This window comes from Solea senegalensis, linkage group LG11 (assembly GCF_019176455.1).
Source record: "Solea senegalensis isolate Sse05_10M linkage group LG11, IFAPA_SoseM_1, whole genome shotgun sequence".
Classification (NCBI taxonomy): domain Eukaryota; kingdom Metazoa; phylum Chordata; class Actinopteri; order Pleuronectiformes; family Soleidae; genus Solea; species Solea senegalensis.
In genome coordinates this window covers 15,803,237-15,825,960 of record NC_058031.1, presented here as the reverse complement: position 1 = coordinate 15,825,960, position 22,724 = coordinate 15,803,237, and the positions used below count along the sequence as shown (strand labels likewise).

At 38.9% G+C, this 22,724-nt stretch overlaps 2 protein-coding genes across 7 annotated transcripts in view; one reads left to right on the top strand and one right to left on the bottom strand.

The window, feature by feature from the left end:
* acot7 (acyl-CoA thioesterase 7) overlaps window positions 1–18,438 on the bottom strand; it is a 100,086-nt gene extending 81,648 nt beyond the window's left edge. The window contains exons 1-2 of the mRNA XM_044037188.1: window positions 18,260–18,438; window positions 15,913–16,042 (exon numbers count right to left, since the gene is read on the bottom strand). The gene's annotated coding sequence lies outside the window, so the exon portion shown is untranslated. The remainder of the gene's footprint in view (window positions 1–15,912; window positions 16,043–18,259) is intronic.
* espn (espin) overlaps window positions 1–22,147 on the top strand; it is a 38,476-nt gene extending 16,329 nt beyond the window's left edge. Inside the window, exons 8-15 of one of the 6 annotated variants that reach the window (XM_044037183.1) lie at window positions 2,397–2,555; window positions 4,842–5,073; window positions 5,625–5,675; window positions 8,995–9,140; window positions 9,698–10,093; window positions 16,779–16,858; window positions 17,551–17,562; window positions 19,846–22,147. In XM_044037183.1, coding sequence (XP_043893118.1) covers window positions 2,397–2,555; window positions 4,842–5,073; window positions 5,625–5,675; window positions 8,995–9,140; window positions 9,698–10,093; window positions 16,779–16,858; window positions 17,551–17,562; window positions 19,846–19,993 — 1,224 coding nt within the window. In that variant the 3' untranslated portion in view covers window positions 19,994–22,147. Of the gene's footprint in view, window positions 1–2,396; window positions 2,556–4,841; window positions 5,074–5,624; window positions 5,676–5,724; window positions 8,266–8,994; window positions 9,141–9,697; window positions 10,094–11,823; window positions 16,859–17,541; window positions 17,563–19,845 lie in introns of those variants that run through there. The other 5 variants (XM_044037182.1, XM_044037185.1, XM_044037180.1 and 2 more) reach the window with 5 other exon arrangements.
* The last annotated feature ends 577 nt before the right edge of the window (window positions 22,148–22,724 follow it).

Here is a 22,724-nt window from a genome sequence, read left to right as displayed (position 1 = left end):
GGAGAGCCACAAGACAGGATTTCTAACGCTAAGGTAAGGTGTTATGAGAGGGTTTTTTAGTGGCAAAAGTGATATAGAAGATTAAGTGAACACTGGAATTTCTTTGCAAATTTTGGCTTATCTCCAAGTTTTGAGAGCTGTGTAGTTTGAGTTGCTATATCGACAATTGTGTTGAATCTCTGTTGCGGTGTTTGAATAGTCTAATTTAATTGTTGTAAAATACACATGTGGTCTACCTGTGTATGACCTATTCAAATCTGAAGTTTCTGCAAAATCAAATGTAATTGCGCCGTATCATATGGTAACCAGAGTAAACAGCCTTTCATGTTGCTTACAAAACAGTATGAGAACAAATATATAACAATGACTTATTGCTGACAGACAGATCTATATAATGGGAAGAAAGGCAGGCTGTGTGTGTACATCTGTGTGGGGGATGGGAGGGTGTCACTTTAATGCTTTGTACATTTGCTTTTGCTGGCCCGCCTCCTAAGAGAACTACAAAACCATCTGTAGCGCTTCCTGCTCACATTACCCGCCTACCAGATCAGTGCTCAGGGACCAATTCTTTGACAGCAGACATGAGTCAACAAAACTAAACAGCTTTAGAAGAACTCCGAACATGACACCACAAAAGAGGAGAGGTCAGGGGTCATTATTTCTGCATACATTATCATGAGACATCTGCTTGATATCTGAGGCTCTTGATTTCCTGAGAGGTGAATTGGTCCATAAGAAATAAAAATGTAAATGAACTGAGGTCAGATTTGAAAGGCAAAATAACTACATTACGCTACGCCGACCAAGGTATTCCCTTGTAATACAGGGAAGGTCAATCTTTGAAAATAGTTTTCCCACATTTACCCACATTGTTTTTGAATATGCAATGTTGGGTTAAGTATATCCTTGGAAAGGATTTCATGTAAATGCAATGCTTATTAATAATATTAGGAAAACATTGACGGTTGGCTTTTTCTTGCTAATGGCTGCTTACTCTGAAACATGTACACTCTGACCCACATAATAATAGACTACTCTGGTTTCTGAGCTCCATGTTCAGATAGGTGTCAGAGCTGAAAGTGAGAGCGAGAGAATTAAAAAGGCTGAGTTAACAACCTCTGACCCAGAAAACTCTCTCTTACATGGGACCCAAAGTCCTAAGTCATGTGGACTCTGGATATTCTGTGACTCGGTAGCCTTTACATGAAACATGCTTCTTCTTTTCTTTCTTTTTCTTTTTTACTTGAACAGAATTAAAACCTTGTTCTTATGTTCGGATAAACCGGCTTTCGTCACATGAGAGCGCTAATCTGTCAAAAAACCCTGTTAAGTGTATTTTACAGTGGGTTGTACTACAATTAAAAGTTCAGTCCAAAAGCAACATTTAACCATAGAAATGTATTCCCTACTGGATTTTAGGGCTGCACGTGCAATGAATCTTACCATACGATACACTGCCCGATACAGGGGTGACAATATGATTTATTTGAATATATTGGGATACTATAAGCAAGGTGATATTATTGGGATTCATTCCTCTAAACACAGTCTATTTTAAGAAAAACCCACATTTACAGGTATTAGCGAGAGGAATGGAAAGAGGGGGAGAGAGTTAAATGGCCAAAGGCCTACTGCCAACTATTAGTCAGAGGCTTAACTACAACACAAAACCACTGCATTGTCAGAAAACTTTTACATATCGACACAGTATCACACCATGAAATATCACAATATTAGATCTATATTTTCTTATACCCCTATAGAATTTTAGGTATGATTTTGTTCTTGTCAAAGATGACCGACAAATATGTAAGCAACTACTGGCTTTCTACTGGATTCAAACACAGTCCAAACTTCCTGGAGCCCAGAGGGAGCATCAGTGGAGGAGGTCAAGGATTAAAAACTAATCCTTCTGAACTACAAACGTGAAATAATCAATAAAATCGATTTATCGCATAGTCGTATAATCAACTTATGTTTTGCATTCTGAATTTCAGATTCAGTGCTGCTTTGTATTTCATTTACTTTTTATGCATTTGTTATCTGTTTTAATGATTTCTATCCTATAAATTATAAAAGCTCAGTGATACGTCTCCAAACTGCCAAATTGTTGTAAATCCAGATATCTAAAAAGCTGAAAACAGAGAATGATTTGGCTGAACTAAAATAAAATGTTGACAGTTTTCCTGTTCAAATAACCATTTAAGCTATGACTGAAATTGTGCTACAAATTCCTTCATCTGGATGTGCTGCTATTGAATTTAATATTCCAGGGATATCTGATCAAAATGTAAAAAACCTGAGCTGCATACAGATGAAAACTATTAAATAAGTTAAAACAAAGCCCTATAAAACTATTTATAATTCACACTATTTATAAATGATCATGTCTTCAGCTCACAACTGGAGAAAGCCACGAGAAGTTGCGGCGTGTGGATTCAAACAGGAAATCAAGGAGCTTCTGCAAGCAGCCCAGTACTGGAGACTACTACAAGACCCTGGGCAGCGACACCAACGAGCGTCGTGGGAGCAAAGGCATGGCGCCCAATGAGGAGGTGAGGCAGGTCTCTGCTGTTGTGTCATCAAACATCACCAAGTTCATAAAATAAATTATATGAATATACATGATGATTTATTACCTTGTATTTTAGAAGCCAGCGATTTTCCATCTTTATCTTTGCAGATGGCAATGTACTCTCATCTCTGCTAACTTACGGTCCTTTTAGGATAAGGTTAGGCCAGGAGATGGCATGTCGGCATTGGATTACAACCTTGACTACACCATTTGCCTGTGCATTATGCTGCTTGTCTTCTTGAGCTTTTGTGAGCTACCTGATGCAAACTGCCCCCTCATTTCCATTTTCTCTTGACCCTCCACCCATTGTGCAAATTTTCCAAGAACCTATAATGGACCAAACTTGAAAGTGTTGCAGCAAGTCACCAATGACCAGGCACTATATCCCCGCTATGTTCAATAAATTCACATTTCCTCACATTTTTGTGCAGCACAATGAAAGGCATGGAAAACTACAGCTGTAATTATACTGTATTTACAAAATAGAGCACTGGTCATCGCCCAGTATAAATAACAATCCATGTGGTTTGGAAAAAATGTGATCTCTTTTTGAATGTGACCGGTTGCAGTTGTTATTATGAAAATAATTACTTGCAACTCTAGTTAAAACCTCTGTTTACAGCTACATACCTTCACAGGCAGCTGAATAAAATGATTCTGTTGGACTCCCATCTGTGTCCCGGGGGATTATAATCTCATGGGTATCAGAGGTGGAGTGTTCTGGGTGATACGGAGTGTAATCCACATTTAGCCAATTAAGTCCTCAGTGGGGGCCTCCTGGTCTCAGAGGCACCCTACCAGATGGACAGACTAATCGACAGAAGCAACGGCACGTGCTGCCAAGACCCATCTGGACATGCCCCCCCCACACCCACCCCACACATACACACACAACTCTCTTGGGGGTATGAATAGTAAAGTGGGCAACAATGATGAGCACGCGTCTGAAGAATACAGGAGGGGCGGGGTTGAGTTAAATGTCATGGCCTATTAACTTGCATCCAGCAGAGATACGGCACGCTTTCAGAGCGTGTCAAACACGCGCATGCTGGGGGAGTTCAGGAGTGGGGGGGGGTTAAAGCACTATCACTTGCAGTGACAGATGTCCTCTACTCGTGGTTTTCACTCTAATTTTCCCCTGGGAGATTAGGTCATTTTAACAATGTTATTAGCAACAGGATATTATCTTTTTATGGGTTGATTAAAGATGGAAGGAGTCAACATCTGTCACTGTCAACAGCCTGTGTGCAAGAATTTAAAACTGGCTTAGCCCAGCAGCAGCTTCATTACAAGCAGGGAAAAATGATTTATGAATGCAATGGCCAATGTTGATTTAATAATTAAAGGTTTAAAATATTTCTTGTTATTTTGTTTCTTAAAGGTCCAGTTTGTACTATTTGGAAGGATTATGACCAGAAATTGAAAACACAATTATTTGGTTGTCATAGCCCTTTATAAAGTGCTAAACATAAATAACATAATAAACATAAATAAAAACATTTTAGAAATCATTCAAAAACTTGTTTAAAATTTGAGCCATGCTTTTCTGCAAAGTCAGAAATGAATCATTCAACCACTAAAACAAATGTTTCGGTTCACAAATGCAAGTAAATAATTAGAATTTGACATCCTAGTCAAGAATAATGTGCTTTACAATGTTTTCAGGTTTTTTTTGTAAAACGGTCAATTTGAAAATTCATGTTCAAAAATAAAATTTTAGCATTAAAATATCATTTTGGTTAAAGAGTGTCTACATACTGGTGTATTAACCATTGCAGAAACATTAAAAAATATATTTTGATAATTACCAATGCTGTTAATTTAGGGCAGCTGTGGCTTCGGGTGGTGGGCTAATAAATTTGTTAAGCACTGAATGTTCTTTGGGCGAGGGCCTTGCTTTATGATGACTGCCATATTTCTGGAAGAAGTCCAAACTGACAAACCAGTCAGAGTGTGCGTTTTGGGTATTGAAGAATATGAATATGAAAACTGAGATGAACAACATCCTTTCTTTTGTTTCCCAACACACTTGAAAAAGGAAGGGGTGAGCGAATGAGTCCTCATCTGCAGCATTAATACTGGATGTTACACACTGGATCCTTAAGAATATCAGTGCTCGCTAATGAAATGTCTCTTGCCTTTTATCAGTGACCAGATACTGGCTGTCAGAGTGATATAACCATGGGGTTGCTCGGAGAAACCTTACATGGATGACAACAGGTTAATTAGGGGGTATAATTCTGCTTTGTCATTTCCCGTCTTCCAGGGCTCAATGTTATTGGAGGAACCAAACGATAGCCCCACCCACAGCTCAGAGAATGCCACCACAGAGGAGTCAGCCCCACCTCCAACTCCACCACCTCCACCCCCTCTTCCACCAAGCAACCCAACGCCAATGCCCCCTCCTCCTCCTCCACTTCCCCCAGAGACGCCAGCCACCCAGAATAACGTGGGTAATACCTCCACCAACCAGCGACGTCAGTCTTCCTCGTCTGGAAGTGAGTGTTCCTTAACTTTTATTTCTACTTTTTGTTTTCTTCATTTCCTACTTTTTCCTGGCTCTAGTCACACCTGTGCAGTGTATAAATAAATACATATTTTCTCTGACGAATTACACACAGTGTTGGATTATTCTTATAATTATTATGCACACATGTAATCCCACATGGTATAGAGGAGTCGAGCCTAACCCTAGATTATAAATTAATGATGGTTGGGTTACAATTACCCTGAGAACTGGTTTAGTGTTCAGCCATTTCCTTAAGTGCCCCGTTGCCCTGGATGTTGTTGTGAACAAGGATAGGCTGTTTCACGTACAGATATTTGCACTTAATAATATTTTGAGTTATCCTAAATTGACAAAAAAATAAATAAAACTCCAAGCACAAACCATAACCCTATTTTGTCTGCTAAAACATTTCCCAATTTTCTATTCATGTGTTCCTTTTATCACTTGTTCCATTCCCACCTGTGTTTCTCTCTATTTCTTTGTTTGTTTGTATCCTTCTTTTTGCATGCCATGGTATGTCTTCATTGCTGCTTCAACAAGGTGGGGATTACTCTGCCTCTAAAGCAGAGGGAGCACTAAGAGAGAAGAAGTGTAAGTACAGACAAACAATCAGTTTACTCAGTTACTCGAAACGCAGACCACAGTTAACAGTCATGATTATTAAATCAGAGTTTCTTATTAAGAAAAAATATCTGGTTGACCTGCGTATTCAGCATTGATCATCTTATGTGGTTTGTCAAGTATGACAATCTGATACTTAAACAGTGAACTGGAAACCAAACAGATCTATTTCACAGGAGTGGTGTGTTTTAATTCCCAAAGAGAAAAAGCCCTTTGCTCAAAGTAAAGAGAACTGTGTAAATATGGTTAGAAACAAAAGAATGACACCTAGAGCAGGCAGCTGTATCACCCTTTAGTCACCATGTGAACACCACCACAATCTATGACCAGGCCATGGCAAAAATACATACAAAATTCTGTATTTTTGTATTTTGAAAATTCTCAGATTCAAGGAACTCTTCCTTAAGTATGTTTAGTTACTTTCTTGGTGTTCAGTAACAGATGAAGCCCACAATGCATCAGCAAACAATCCACCTCGATGATCGGACTACAATGATGGTGTGTAGAACCTCCAAAAAAAACAAATAAAAAATCATGTCATATTTAACACACCATAGAACAACGATTGAGAACATACACAAAGTCTAGAAGAGATCAAAGATTATTATTCCAATCACCAAATGGAGAACAAATAAATGAATAAAAAGCCAACTCAAGTGTGGCTCTAAAAGCTTGTGACACTTTTTTAAAAAAGTCCAGGCAAATTAGGTAAAAGTAGGCACCAAGCACCATGATGTCCAATCTGCAGCAGCACCTCATGTATTGTATTCTTGTGATGTCATCATGTTGTTTTAAAAATATAATACTGCCCATCCCTGCCTATGACAAAATCACAAACCATGAATACAGTAATTTCAGCAAAGCCATATACAACAACATTAATTAAGCTGTTAATTCTTCATTTAGGAACCCTTTTACTATCTATATATCAGGCTTTGTGTGCTAGATATTCAACTGTCTCGTCTATTTATGCTCCACCTGCTGCCCATTAGCAGGACCGCAGCAAAACATTTTAAGAGCTGTGTATGCTCACTAATGACATGATTAGAGCTACACTGGTAATCTGGCAATAAACAGGCCGTAAGGTGGCTGTAAAACTGAAAACCACCAACATGTCTTATCATTTAAGATGAATTAATGATGCTCACAATGGCAACAAACAGGTGGCTGAGTGACAATGCTGTTACGACATTGTAAATGGTCGTAACAGCAGCTCTTCTGTCTATTCTATTGATCACACAGAAGAGGATTGTAACGATTACATTGCACAGGAGGACACGTCTTTATCTTAGTGCTGTAAGCACTGTGAATGCTCTCTAATTATATGATTTGCTCTATAGCATTAACTAGGTAGTAAATGGGCAGGAAAGTGGTTCTAAGATTAAGAACCACCAACACAACTGAGAGCTCCAGATGAGTTTACAGTTCAGGAACTCACTGAGACAATGGCGAAACGCCAGGTGGCTGCTTTAAAGTGAAGAAGGAAGTCTGCCTAGTTAGAGGGACATGGTCTTTTTGTGGCACCACAGCTGTTACGAAATACAATATAAAGGAAGAGCTACTGTAAGCAGAAATGTTCTGTGTGTGCGTGTGCAGTCATGTTCATCAGGAGAGGCTATTTGTCCAATGTTCTCCACCTGTCACAGCTCCACCCTCCTTTATACTTGCTCTTGCAAACCTGCTGAGTCCACACGCCTACCCTAAACAGAATTTCACAAGCAGACACGCAGCAACTCTAACAGCAGACAAATATAACAATGAAGTCAAAAAAAAGCACAACTTCAGTCCACAATAATTTTGCAGTCTATCAGACACAGCTAACTGAATAATCTGCCGTTCAGTAAACTAATTTCATTTTCAGTAGTTTGTTTTGGGGTTTTTTTAAATGGCAAAATGTTAAGCAAAACTATTTTTTAATTGCACTCATTGAATCTGGAAATGCACATTTACTGATCAATATAACATATTGCCTTAAAGCATCATGTGTCAGGGTTCAAAAGCTGTCTTTTGTAGGCTTGCACACTGTATACTGTTTACAGTTTTACACTGGATCATCACATCTCTTTCCTCTGTCATCTAATAAATGTGAGTTGTTTGACGGTGCACTTGTCTGCGTGTACAAGTGAACTGTGTGTCAGGTTTATTGTGGTGAAGAATAATACAGAAGGGTGGACTAACGAGCCGGGGATTGAAGACTAGCTCTGCGTGAGTGTGTGTGCGCACATGCTCATGCAGCTGACCAAATGCATCCATGCATGCGCATGTGTGTTAATTCCTGGCCGGCTTGCCATTGGCTTGCTGTCACTTCCAGTTACTGGTGATTCCCTTAGATATACCCAACTGTGATGATGGGACTTTAGTAGAAAGCTGAGAGAAAAGGAAAGGGAGAGCAAGTGAGCGTGAGAAGCGGTGGCAGGCTAGAAAACTCTATATGTTCAGCAAAACCCGATTGTGGTCATCTCGACAGAGAGGAATTTTATGCAAGGACTTATAGAAAATGAGAGCTCAATAAGCAACTGAAGAGATTCAGTTCAGTGGAGGTTCAGACTCACTAAGACAGGTGAGATCTTGGTATATTTTTGTTGTAATTGTTGTAAAATGAATGTGTAACAGCTATAATGGTTAGTTATAGATTACATTATTATTATGTTTTTTGAATGTACTAGAATATGGTTTGTTATCCTGTCACCACTTTCAGAAAAACTTTTACCATAAATCAGAGTAAACTGTATAAAACTGTATGGTCTCATGTCTAAGCACTACTTTTTCTAATTAATATTTGTCATTCATTTAGTCTTTCCTGTGAAAACAAAGTTGCTTTGTAGTAGCATTACCAATAGAGGTTATAGTAGAGATCAGTTTTGAGTTGGTTCATTGTTCATTATAAGCAGATTGGAATCAATAGCTGAATGTACAAATTTTTTCCACATTAGCCTACTTTTTAAAAGGTGAAAGCTCAGCTGCAGCTCAGTTGCTAGAAGAACTTTTGAGGGAATAAAACCTGAAACCCGAGAGGGAGCCTTTGCCAAAGTAAACAAATCAAAAAGAGAAAACATACATGAAAGCCTGGCTGAGTACACCATAATGACCTCCCATCACTGTCCAACCTGCTCTGCGTCAGCATTGTTACCTGCCTGGTCGGATGAAATATTTAACACTGAAATGCCACCCAACCCCTCCATCACTCCCTCTTCTTCAATGTGTGTGTGTCTGTCTGTCTCTCCTTTTCTCCCCATTTCTTCTATCTTCATACTTGGTTTCACTTTTCTGCACCTGCTTTTGTCTGCAGGCGCAAAATCTTTCAACATGATGTCCCCCACCGGTGACAACTCAGAGCTGCTGGCAGAGATCAAAGCAGGAAAGAGCCTCAAGCCCACACCCCACAGTAAAGGCTACACCACTGTCTATTCCAGCAGTGGACCCACAGGCAACAATGTAGGTCCACAGTTTTCTTCCATTACTGATGATATTTTTATCTGAGGGTCATTGATGAATAGAAAATTGGCCACTCTTTTCACATTATAAGGTTATAGGGTTGTACTAGATTTATTCTTTCTTATTTTTCTTTTTTAAGAAATACTACAGCCCTTTGCTGATCCTAAATGGTAGAGACCTGTACATGGTTGTCATTGGTCCCTTGAGGCTCAGTGCTAAAAAAAAAGCCCTCAATGATCTCCATTACTAAAAGTCAGTGTAGTCACACTTAATGTGGATTTAAATGTTGAGCTCAGTAAAGGACACCATGAAGAAAGGTCACATCTTGAGAGACAGTAATTAATGTATCTTAATCTAGAAACATTGTATTGTATAATCTATACAATGTTTTTTTTCTTTTTTCAATACTGAGATAAATTAAGATTAATTAAATTCCCAAAGAATGGTTGGCATTGCCTTCTAGTTATATTAATCTAAGGATGGAAATAGGAAAATATAGATAAAAAATAATTGTGATTCATATTTTCCTGTTCATCACTTTCTCAATTTCCTTGTAGGTAAACTCTACATCTCCACCAGAGACCCGCACATCTAGCCCACCTGCCACCAAGCCATCATCCCCTCCACCATCCAGTACACCTTTCACCTCCCCACCCAGCACCCCTAGTCCCAGCGACCCAAGTCCCAGCCCCAGTCCCACTGGCTCTGGAAGTACCAAAATCATATCAACCTCTTCAAGCTATGAGCGGCTACCCTCTAACTCTGTGATCAATGGAAACAGTGGCGGTGGCAAGACAGGAGCAGACTCAGGACGGAAGACAAGCCTTGCAGATGTGGAGGCACTAGTGCCCACTCACGATGAACAGGGAAAAGCAATACCTGAGTGGAAAAGGCAGGTGATGGTGCGTAAGCTTCAGGTCAAGATGCAAGAGGAGGAAGACCATAAACGCAAGGTAAGCACAGTGTTGCAAGGCTGTGTATAATAATGTCCAGAACCTTTGTGGCACCTTAACTATCCCCATTTGTGGCACTATAAATTCAAAATGCCCTGAGCTTGATCTCGACTCAAATGATTACCACCACAATGGGGATAACTGAATTTTTGGATTTGAGTGTGAATTTTAACAAGGTTGTGTTTTATATTCATGCATGATTTGCATTTATTGTCTTGTTTTTAAATTGTTAGTCAAAGTTCATTTGGCACCTATGAATGCATGACATGTCATATGACAGAGAATTATTGTGTGGTCAAATGAGTCACAGTTAAGAGTCTTGCCTTCACTTTACTTATCCTCATACACAAAAGAAATGCCATTGATATTTATTAAGGCTTCAGGCAGGTTCATCTAGAACTTTATTTGTATATATGATATTTGGCATCTCTCACTTTCTCTCTTGATCAGTTACTGCAGTGTGTGGTAATGAGTGTATTGAGACAAGGTATACAAGTAATTCTTACTGCAAGCTGAACACTTCTCAGACAGGAAGGACTATGAGACTAACTAAAAATAAATTAGTAGGTAGATAAATCTCTCCACTCTCCTATAGTTGATGTTTGTGGAGATGCAGTTACATCATTAAAATGTCTAAAAAGTATCAAACTGACTTGAGCATTACATCTTAACAGTTCTCCCTTTAAATAAAAAACAGAAAAATAACTTTTTAATTGCATGAAAGATTTGACCTAGCTAGCTACAAATGTAGAAACTATTGTGTTTTTGCATGTCATATTTTCATATAAATATTATGTTAATAAAAACAGATGTTTGGAGTGCAGTGATCTGAACACTTGGCTACAGTGCCCATCACAGCATCACACACAACACACTTGACAAACAAATTCACAGTGTGGGCTGGTGATTGATGGACTTTTGCGGCTTTAAGTTGTTACATGCCGATTCAGTGGTGTGATGCCGGGCCCATTCACACTACAGGTCAACCAATAATATACAAAAACAAAACAAAAATTGATATTGCTAGCTATATATGTACAGCACTCTTAAAGTAACAATAAGGTTATATGTATTTGTGTTTATTTTTTAGCAGATTGTGACCTGTTAAAGAGTAATACCATTTTCACACAGTTTTAACTCTCTTGCACCTTTAGTGACAGTCCTTTTCCTGCCAATTTTGGGTGTGGACTGAAGTCTGTCCGTCTGCAGAACTGATGTCAGTACTCAAAAGTGATGCACACGGCAGTGTTACATCATATTTGGGTTGCAGACAAAACATGCAGCAGGATGAAAATGTCAACTGCTGGATGCCAGTCTCTGTGTTTGGAAAAGGAAAAGTCTAACTCACTTTAAAATGGGTGAGAGAAGCTGTAAAGAGGGACTGAGCAAATATAGACATCAAAAGGTCTGAGTTTCAAATCCTGAATAATACAAAAGTAGACATGCTGTAAGCTTGTACAACAGATCAAAGTTGTGTTTATCACCATTGGTATGACTAATAGTTTCCCAATAGCACTAAGGTCCATGCAGCTTTCCCTGCTCTTTGACTTAAAATTAAAGTAAAGCTTTTACCGAGGCAGTGCCATTGCACCACTAAATCCATGTAAAGCCTGTGTGTCAGGATGGACTTGCACTTAAGTGTGTATTTACTCGAGGAACTTCGAGCTGAAGGAATCCCTCCTTCTTCCCCCTTTTCTTGTCTTCTGGTCTCTTGGTCTCCTCTGATTTAGTTTGCGGCTAGTGGGCACTACCAACCTCAGGAATGGCATTACTCCCACATCCACAATGCCATTTTGGGCCCATTTGGAGAACTGATGACAGAGGATGACCTTAACCGTATTGAGAAGCAAATTGAGAACCTGCAGGTCATGCATAAGGTCTCAGAAGTTGAAAAGGAGCTGGAAGATTTAGAGCGTCAGCTTCGCCAACTCCTACCAGTTTCTGCAGCCCTTAATCAAGGACAGTTCTCAGTTAATCCAAAGCAAGTACATGGTCAAGCTGAGGACCTTCCAGCCTGGTGCAGTAAGATTTCTACACTACTTAAGAGTATGGCCATTCTTCTTGCTACCCTGGGGGGAAAAGAGATCGATATCTTGGATCTTGTATACTCAGGCAATTCTCAGCAAGAGGAAAGGAATTTGAGCAAAGGTCAGTCTGAACTAGCAGGATCAGCTGCCACTGGAGTTATGGGACGCTCTCAGTCCTTCTCAACAAGAGAGGAAGTGGAGAAGGAGATAAAGCAGTGTGGAGTCTCAGTGAAGAACCTCAAAGCCAATTATGAAATTCAGAATCAGTCACAGTCTGCAGACACATCAAATAGAGTATACAAACGCAAGAGGTCACTCCCTATGGTAAGTGAGTCTAGTAACCCTCCAGAGACAATTCAGGACACTGTCCCTTGTTCCTCTGCTACAGTCCTTGAATGCAATACAAATGGAAATTTACCTACAGTAGAAGAATCAGTCTCACCAGTAACTGAAGAACCTCTTACCATTGTATCTCATGCTCCTCTGACATATGCACCCCATGAGATAATGGCTCCTACTAACATTGAGCAGTTCAATCACGTTCTGTCTGCAGACCCAATTTTAAATGATGATCAACTTACAAGAAGCTTGGAGGTGCAGACAGATATAAGTTATGTCCAAGAATGCATCGAAATGAGAAAAGAGAGAATTGTTTTCCTGTTCCTTGAACACTGGCGGAAGTACACCATCTCTGAGTCTTATCGGACTAAATATGCAGGTAAGAGAGAGAATCATTTAGATGTGGGCTTGGAGGACTACAATCAGTTTAGTGCACAAATTGGTGGGGATATACAGAGTGAAGACGACAAACTTCTACTTTTCATGAAGTCAAAGCAGGTAGTTGGAAATCTGATCGGCCACTGGAGGACAATCATGAGTCAAGTGCCCACACGCCAGATTCGTAGGCTGAGTCGTGCCCAGATGATCTACTGGCCAGAACACTTCTTGCCACACATCAATGGTTCACCCGTGAGCTATGAGAGCCTAACCCTCGACCTTTTTATGCTTGGATACTTCCAGTTGCTGGAAATGAACATGTCTCGCAATGAGCGCAAATTTCGCCATCTCTTGTGCTACGAGATGTTCGACCGTCTTGGTACCCATAAATGGGAGCTCATAAGGCAGTTCCACAAAGAGGTCATGGAGGAAATTGAAAGAGGGAGGCGAGACTGGGTGGATGGTTTTGAAGACATAAAGCGCAAGTATTTTGGTGACTCTGATGAGGGGGGAGGTGTAATGACAGCTTCACTACACTGCATGTCTCCTGATATGTCAGTTATGCCAATGCAGGAGTCTCTCCCTCCACCACCTTCACACCCTCCACCCCCTCCACCACCAACACATCCTGCACCCTCACATCCAATGTCAACTCCTCCTATGCAAACTGCCTTACCAACCTCACCATCAGATGTTTCCTTATCACCACCTGCTGCAGCCCAGGAAAGTGAATCTGATAAAGGCATTTCAAATGATACAGTGGTTTCTAATGGGAAAAGTTCAGAGCAGGACCATATGCAGAGCGTGACGACTAAAACTGTACAAAACTCTGACGCAACAGCTAAACCTGAGACAACGCAGGACACAATAGAAAGCTCAGAACTAGATCCAGTTAGAAATATTCCAACTGCTACTGTTGAAGTCATAGAGGAACCTCATATTGATAAACCAGCTCTAAGAGATGAACCTAATGAAGACTCAATTAAAGTTATCTATGAGTTAAAAGAGTTTAGCAATGAGGAAATAATCAGATACATTGACAGAAGCTTTGCTTTCTGGAAAGAAAAGGAAGCTGAGCTTTTTGATATCTAACAGCTATGAATTCAGGGTTACTAAAAGCCTAGTTCACCTGAACAAAGAAAGAGGAAGCAGGACCAGGAAAACCGATCTGCACTGTGGATTATGCTAAAACTAATCTGGTGTGTTACATGTAGAGCACATGAGGGACTTAAGTGCAGCAAAGCAAAGAGCATCCACTTAGCTATGCTGCCTTTATCATATGCATGTACATTATTGTATGAAAAGATAGCATGTGATGTCAGGAGACAGATTTGCTCCAACCATTTCATTTGATTTTGAATTGTGTTGAACCAAGTGCTTTTTGAAATTATGATGATCAATTGCCATGGTACACTGCTTCAAGGAGAATGAGTTTTTAAAGCAAGAGATTTGCCATAAGTTGAAGTGTATTGTGTATTAATTATACTGTCTTTGTTATGAGGGATATAACCAGTTATACTGAAAACTTTTTTCGAAACATAATTATTATTTTAAAGTGCACTTTGTTGCAAGACTCGGAACTAAGTCATGAGTTTAAGGTTATTAAGTGGTTCATAAATGGCCTGTGTATTCAAGTCTGATTTGTGGATACAGTGTCCTACTTAAGTATCCATTACAAAGATTAACAATGTGGTAAATGCAAGGCCCTGTTACTTTAACAACTAATTGAACAACTAATTCAGAACTTGAAAACTATATTTCTGTCAGCCAAATCACCTGACAAATGTATTATCTGATTTGAACATATTAACAGTTTGTAGTCCAATTATAATTGTGGTGTCTGAGAAATTTGCTCAAACTTCCATAATTTTATTTGTGTTCTTTTATTATTTGATTTCTACATTGCTCTTAGAAATAAAGCTTGACATTTTTGCGACGATAGCAATCAGTAGTTCTTCCCCTACACTATTCTGCATTTACTGAATATTTCATTTATCTGAGTGGCCATCAGTCTAATATTTGAACACAGTTTTTCTTCCATAGAGAAAACCTAACTAATCGCCTCATGTACCGGTGAAACAGCCACAACACCAAGCTCTTTCATGAGTAATCCTCCACTGCAACACTTGTAGCTGTCAAGAACCTCACTGTCCCCATAGTGCAGCCTCTGCTGCATCAAGATTACCTTCAAATAACCCTCTTAGCACCAGGCTTACATGAGCCATAAGGAGGTTACAGTGAATCTTGATCAACTCTCAGCTATAAAGAGAGAGATAGACAGACAGATTTGTGTTTATGTACAATATGATATATGCACACTAAAGAGTTGAGTCGACAGCAAAGTGTATAGTCGTTGACATACTTCTAAATAATGAGCATCATAAACATTTATACAAATGATACATTGTCAAATTCATATTTACTATGATATTGTATTTTTCTGCCCAGTCCAACACAATACATACAATATAGAGTCAAATTTGGTAATTGTCTGTTTAGAAGTGATAAAGGTTAGACATTTCCTACGGCACGAAAAAGATCTGGTTCACACTGACATCTTTTATATTCAACAGTAATTCACAAACCTGTTCACTTATGATAAAAAAAAAAGGTTGCAGTTTTGATTCTTGTAGAGTCTATTCAGTAATGCAGTTCCCTGCGCTGGACAGTTGTGTGGATTGAGGTTTTTAATACTGGGTTACCCAATACGTGTTAGTAATGTACGTGTACACATTGTAAAAAGACAGTGAAGCAAACTGTGATTTGTGAATTTGGGCTATATGAATAAAATTGATTTGATTGGACTTTGATTTGATAAATGTTAAGTTAAACGAACAGTACAGTGACATTGCAGCAAGTTCAATATGTCAGTGGTTTGACACAGGCATTGTGACTTCAGTCAACATTGGTTTAACTGGTATTAACATGGTAGTTCAATCGACTTTAAACCAAGACATGTTAGTTAATTAACATTAAACAATTCTGGCAAATCCGCAAACAAATTTGTGTTTGGATTTTTTTTGTTCTGTAATTCCTAGGGGAATCATTAAACATTCACAGTGAAGATAATCTTACCTGGATTCATGTTTGCCAGGGCAAGTGAAATGCTTCAGTAAAAGGAATGCAAAAGAGTAATGTATCTTGTCAGGTGAAGATGAGATATCCAAGATGGCTGCCCTCTGGCTGCTCCACATCCAATTACAGCCTGAAAGAGAGTAAAGGATCCAGTTACTATATGAGAGCACACTTTGAGAGAACGTCCTGTAAAACAATGTCCTGTCCATTTAAAAGGCTTCATTTTATCACAAAGACATGGGAGAAGAGTGCCGACCTATTGTGAGTTGTTTGTTGGTGTAAGTACATACATCAGTTTACACAGTTTAGGTTCTGCCATAAAAGCTGCTTGACATAAATGTGACATTTGTGAATGTATGTGGTTTGAACTAAAAGGTGAACTAGGTGCAGGTGCCTACCTTACCTCTCCAACATTTACAGAGGCCTTATGTCAAGTACTGAAAAACCTTAACCCTTCCTTTGTTTGACTGCAATTATAATAATCCCACATACAATATAATCCCTAACCTTGTAATTGAGTATTACACTGAACATCAGAAGATCATGTTTTTGCATGACTTTGCTTACATTTTATTATCATTTAAATTTAGACTGTAAACATGTGACTGTGAAGCTGTGAAATTATAAGACACTGGTAATTTTGGCACCTTGGCTACTACTGCATTAGGCAATTAATGTGAAGTTGATGCTGGTTAGACATTTAGCAGGTGTATGTTTCATTACGCTCACCAAACATCATGATAATTAGTATATCAAAGACAGCTAATCTAAACTACTGCTACTGTTGCAACGCTTTACCAACTGGTATGGGCTCCTATCTATTTCCCTCCCTCTGTCTGTCTGTCTGTCTGTCTGTCTGTCTACAGGCAGAGGAGGAGGCAGCACGCCTGGCATCCATGCCGGCTTGGAGGAGAGACATGATGAAGAAGAAAATGGATGAAGAGAGGTGAGTTACGAAGCTGTGTTGCTTGGCAAGTCCAAAATTCATTTCATATTATATATTGCTTGGACACTCTAAATTGGCTGTAGGTGTGAGTGTGAGAGTGGATGGTTGTTTGTCTCTATGTGGCCCTGTGATGGACTGGCGACTTGTCCAAGGTGTACCCGCCTTTCGCCCTATGTCTGCTGGCTGCATGTGGAGGATAAAGCGGTAGAAGATGGATGGATAATGCTCAATATCATGAGCCAGTAAAGGAAGGTTGTGCTCATTGTGGTGGTGTATTTTAGTACCAAGCTTGCTGTTTTAATATTGTATAAATCTCCAAGTGTCCATTCTGCACAACACTGCTGTACAAATATTTTTTTTAAGTTAGTAAACTTAATTTGCTGTTATCATGTACAACTGATAGACTAATACAAGATAACGAGTTGAGAGAATGTTTGCCTTCAATTATCTGAAGTTATCTTTGTTCTGTTACAACTAACTACAACATTCTTCTCCATTTGACCTTAGTGTTGTATTAAATGTTTATCTGATGTTTGTCTTTATGTGTTTATCTGATACAGGGTGCCTCTACATGTGTGTATTGATCCAAAATTGTTCAACAATGTTTTATTTGTTTTTAAAGAATGACAGCTTTTACTTTTAAAGATATTTACACCTTTTCCTCTTTTGCTTACGCCCTCCTGATGTGACAGGGCGCAGAGAAGGTAAGACACCTTATTAATTGCACATAGCAATGTTTACATAACATGTTCTAAAGCCTTAGCACAGCAGCCAGTTGTCATGTTATAGCATGTCAAAGCACTTGACTAGGTTTAGTTCATGCAAATCAGAGAGCGAGCAAACATCCTGCAAATGAGAAAGTTAAATTGAACTCAGCCATTTTTAATTAATTCAACCTGTGATTTTTCGTGCTGTGAACTGTCAAAATGGCTGCTGCACAAAGAGCCCTTTGTCAGATGATACATCTCCAGATTATAATCAATTGATTATAATGTGTATCTATCTTTCATAAAGTATTTCATGTAGATGTCAAAAACTGTCACATCATGTCCTACGATTTAATCACTGAGGGGTTAAATGAAGATTAAACTATAGCAGCCCAGAAATGTAGTGTTTACTTGTTAGCCTCCATTAAAACCTAAGGAAAAGGGTGGCAGAATTCATATGAAGCTCTTTTAACCTCATGTCTCAGAAGTGTTGTGCCAGTACGACAAGCCCTTTTAACATTTAATCACCAAGTTTATAACAAAAGTGACGTCATAATGACTCTTACAATTGCAGATATCTGTAAGTGTAATTTTGTCTCGTAAGAATGGCGTTGCAGTTATCGGTGTTAAAATCCTGTATAGCGTTAAACGTTAAAACTGCTTGCTCATGCTAACTCAGCACACACACACTCACCTGTTATTATGAATGAATGCTAACATGCTCTGGAGCAGCAGGTCACTTTGTGTTCTCACTAAGAGAACATACGAATTTGTGTGTTAAAGCAGAAAGAAACTACATGTTTCCGTTCAACTTCTGACAACTATATTTACCACGTAAGCGAATTATCTACGACAAACAAAAACACAGGTGTTTTCGTGTTTCGTACGCTTTTTTTCAGATAAGTCCCACGTGAGCCGAGTAACTAATCACATGGCTTCGTTTCAGAGTGACGTCATTTGACGCTTTCGAGAGCCCTGCTGGATATTTGTTTTTTACATTCCACAGCTGGTCATTACAGATGTATTTAATTTAAAACCAAACATGTCAGTTTGAGATATCTACAATTTAATTCCGATAAGGGGAATTATTGAAGATATTCTGAACTGGAAAAATTAAATTCACAATGTGAATGTTAACAGTTGAATTGGACAAACCCCACACATATAAATGGGGAAAGTGACGCTATGATTAAAACGTTTTCTCATAATTACTTATATGTGTGATACACATTCAGACTAGTTTGTACATGAAATATAGTGACATTACTGACTGGTTCAGTTTTATCCTCCTTGTCTGACATGATAATTTAGGCCATTGCGTCCCAAAGTGTGGGCTGCTGCCCTCTGGTGGGCTCTGAATGTATTGCAAAAAGGGCTGAGATGTAGATCCTTTTGTCCTTATCCTATGATATATATTAAAGAATCAAACTACAGTAGTTACTGAACATATATTTGTTTAGAAATGTATTAACAATATCAGAAACTTTTAGTTTGTGCCTTTTATTTTGTTTATTTTGTTTATATTTAACTTTTATTACACCAAATAAAGTCCCATTGAGATTGAGATCTCTTTTACAAGGGCGACCTGGCCAAGAGGTCGGCAACACACATCATAATAAATACTTAAAAAAACAGATTACAAACAATAAATTAAAATAGACAATAATTAAGAATTCCAAACAGTGACAATATAATTATCAAGTGCAGTCGTTGAGATCACAGTAACAATTTAAAAACACGGGCACTGATAAGTGGATTCTCGCTGTCTAACGTATAAAAGGGAACGAAAAGCTTCATGTGAGATGAGTTCAGATATTTTCAGTACAGTTTCTGTTTCAAGCAGAGGAGGGGTGGCAAAACTGAATGCTTGTTTCCCCCCAATTCAATCCAAACTCTGGACAATGGCTATAAATAAGTCAGAACAAAGCCAAGAAGAGCATTATAAATCAGTGTCATCCACTGAGTTGACCTTTGTATACTCGCAATGATGAGTGAGGCGACTGTGTGTCACTGAAGACATTTCACATACAGAATTTGTAACTGCGATATTATTATGTTAGAAGTGGCAAAGTCCTCTAGAGGTTCTCACACCCTCCATCATCTGGTGTTGCACGGTCTGGATCTCATTTACTTCACATTGCTTCAGACAAGCATGACTGCCAAATGAGTGCATGCTTATTCATTGGAGAAGATTTTATGTAAAGAAAAAGTCAAAGAGTATGTATGTTTTCTGCACATGTCTGATGACTGCCTTATTTTTTCATTCATGGATGTATGTAGAAAAGCAGAGGAGCAGGCCCAACAGGCCAAGGAGATAGAGGAGAAGACAGAGCAGGAGCGACTGCGCACCCTTGGCTACGACGAGACCAAATTGGCACCATGGCAGCGACAGATCATCTTGAAAAAAGGGGATTTAGCCAAACAGTGAACTGGGTCTCCTCCTCCTCCTCTGCCTTGGGCCGTCACTGAATGCCTCCACCCTGAACTGCACACAGCAGACAGCGGAGAAGAGCTTGTGAACTCTGAACCCTGTCTCACGCTTCGACCTCTGGAAACACGGGAACATACTGAGGTTGTTGCTGTCCACGGAGGCTCTGAGGCTCAGTTTCGGTGAAACACAGCCGAGTGTCCCTCCATCTCTAAGTCATCATCGTCTCATGATCTCAGTCTCTTGGCAGTGATTAGCTATAGCATACTGTCCTCACTCTGTCCCCAGTTAAATGAATCTTTACTATATTTCTAATTTCTTTTCTGCAAATTAGTAGGAGCTATTTTACATACCGTAGACGATTTAGGATATATTGAAAATGATTACTTGCGTGAACACTTTGCCAGAGGAAAAGCCTTCGTCGCAGTTATTATTAAATAAATAAATATATTAGCATCACTCACCAGTGAATATTGAATGGACAAGTACTGTAGCTTCACAACAGTCTCCATCATCAGTCATGGTGTGGTTATAGTCAACACAGGCTTGTTACACCATGAAGCAGCTAATGTATTAGACAGTATCACAACTTAATCACATTATAAACTTAGTCATTTTAAATCAAACTTGTAGAAGCACTTTCTAAGCTGCTAAGGTTTTACTGCCAGAGTTGTAATCATTACACTACTAATCTGCTTCTTTTAGATAAGCTTGTCGTCATTTCTCTGTGGATCATTGATTTACTGTAGGTCTTATTTATAATTAATGGAAAACAGTTAATGTAGCTGCGCAAATCAAATTCTGTTAAAATCAGTGGTCCGATTGCATGATTCTGTATGTAAAACTAAATGTTAAGCTATTATAATCATGAATGTGAAATGTTGTGTGCATGTGTTGCATAAGTGATGTATTAAGCACATTTGACCCCAGGGAGAAACGTCAAAGACATAAACAGCTTCTTATTGAACATGGCCCTTCCAAAAGATAAAGATTAAAGATAAACGTGTTAGTTTTGTTATGAGACAATGCATAGTTCACAATAACACACCTATTTATGATGCTATTAATCTAATTTAATCAACAAAAAAAACATAACTTGATGGGCTACATGAAATCGGTTGGGGAGCCGTATGTGGCCCATGGGCTATGAGTTTGAGACCTCGTATGTAAAGAGATGCATCTTCCCCCTGATGTATCTCTGCTCAAACTGAGAGCTGCAGAAGTAAAGAAAAGTGTGCCGCAGCATTCTTTATCTCACTAACCTGGAGGATGAATCTTTGATGGGCAGATCTCCTTACGGTGTCTCTCTGTCTGCCTGAAACTGCGACAATATCAGATTGGTATCATTCCTTATCAGTTTGGATTCAGTAATATGTAGCCACTGATGTGAAGAGTCCAGTTTCAGGATTCATCTGCCCATGTCGTTGGTCGAGCAGCTGATCAGAAACAGGATTTAAACTGATTACACGACACACTGTTAACTCCCCTGACAAATCATTTTACATGAGAGAAGTGACACAAATGCCAAGTTGACAATTAAACATCTAATTGATTTCACAGTCTCTGTCGTCTAAACAGATTTACCCCGTCCTAGGTGAAAAGAAATCATGTATGTGTATTTTTTACATGAACGCGGGGTTAAATGTGGAAGTGTGGAGAGTATGAGTGGAATGTTTTTAACAGTAAAAATGTTACCGGTGCCCTGACATTCAAGAGTAACTAAAGCTCACATTCATGACAGATGTGTCATTCTGAAATACAACATGTTAGAATTTCCACACGATGGAAAAATATACTCACTGTTTACTACAAGTACTGTATGTCAGATGTACATTTTTACATATATAGGGTATCGAGCGTGTACGTGATCCTGGCTTGGGAATGATTTGGAAATATTCAAATTCACTTTCATCAGATGCCATATTAAGTTAAAATTGAGAAATGATGTAAATGTCATTGCCATTTTGATTTTCTATACATATAATCTGTCTCTCAATATTTCTATATTTAAAGATAAATGAATAAATATATATATATATATAGTGACCCTCTCAGATGTCTGACATGTCTCAGCCTTGCTTGAACTAGAATCCATTCATGCACACATTATATTTTCAGACTGTAACAAAAATGAATAAATCTTTAATCAACAAAGTTAAGAACGTGTCTGTGTTATGTGTACATTCAAAACGCTTAAGTCCTGTTTGTTTTAGTTTATTCACGGATTAAGGAGGGGTTTGTTTCGCCTTAAACTGACACATGGATTGTGCAAACCAATGTTTAACTTTAGAAACAACGACAAGAGATTTTTTTGGTATTTTTATAAGCTACCCTGAGCTAAAACAGGTTAACATAAGCAGCAAAAGGAAGCAGGATAAAACTAAATGATTGTAAAAGAGACACAGTCCTGTGATACAGGATGATTAATTAACAGTTGCCTTGCACAGTGAAAGCAGGTTTGATGTTGCTTTTAATTAACGCAACACAAAATCCATCACTTCTGAAGTGTGTGTGTCGGTTTCAGTAATAGGACGCCTGTTGTCTACACGCACCAGCGCAATATGGGGTGGGGGATAGATATTACTGATGGCCACTAGATGGCACCAGAAAACTGTTGCCTTTTAGACGGGAAGACGTCAAACATTGGAAACGAAAGAAAAACGATGTTAAGTTGTCTAAGTTGTAAAACTCGAAGTCTAAGTTTTGAATGGACAAACCGGTCTGGACAGTA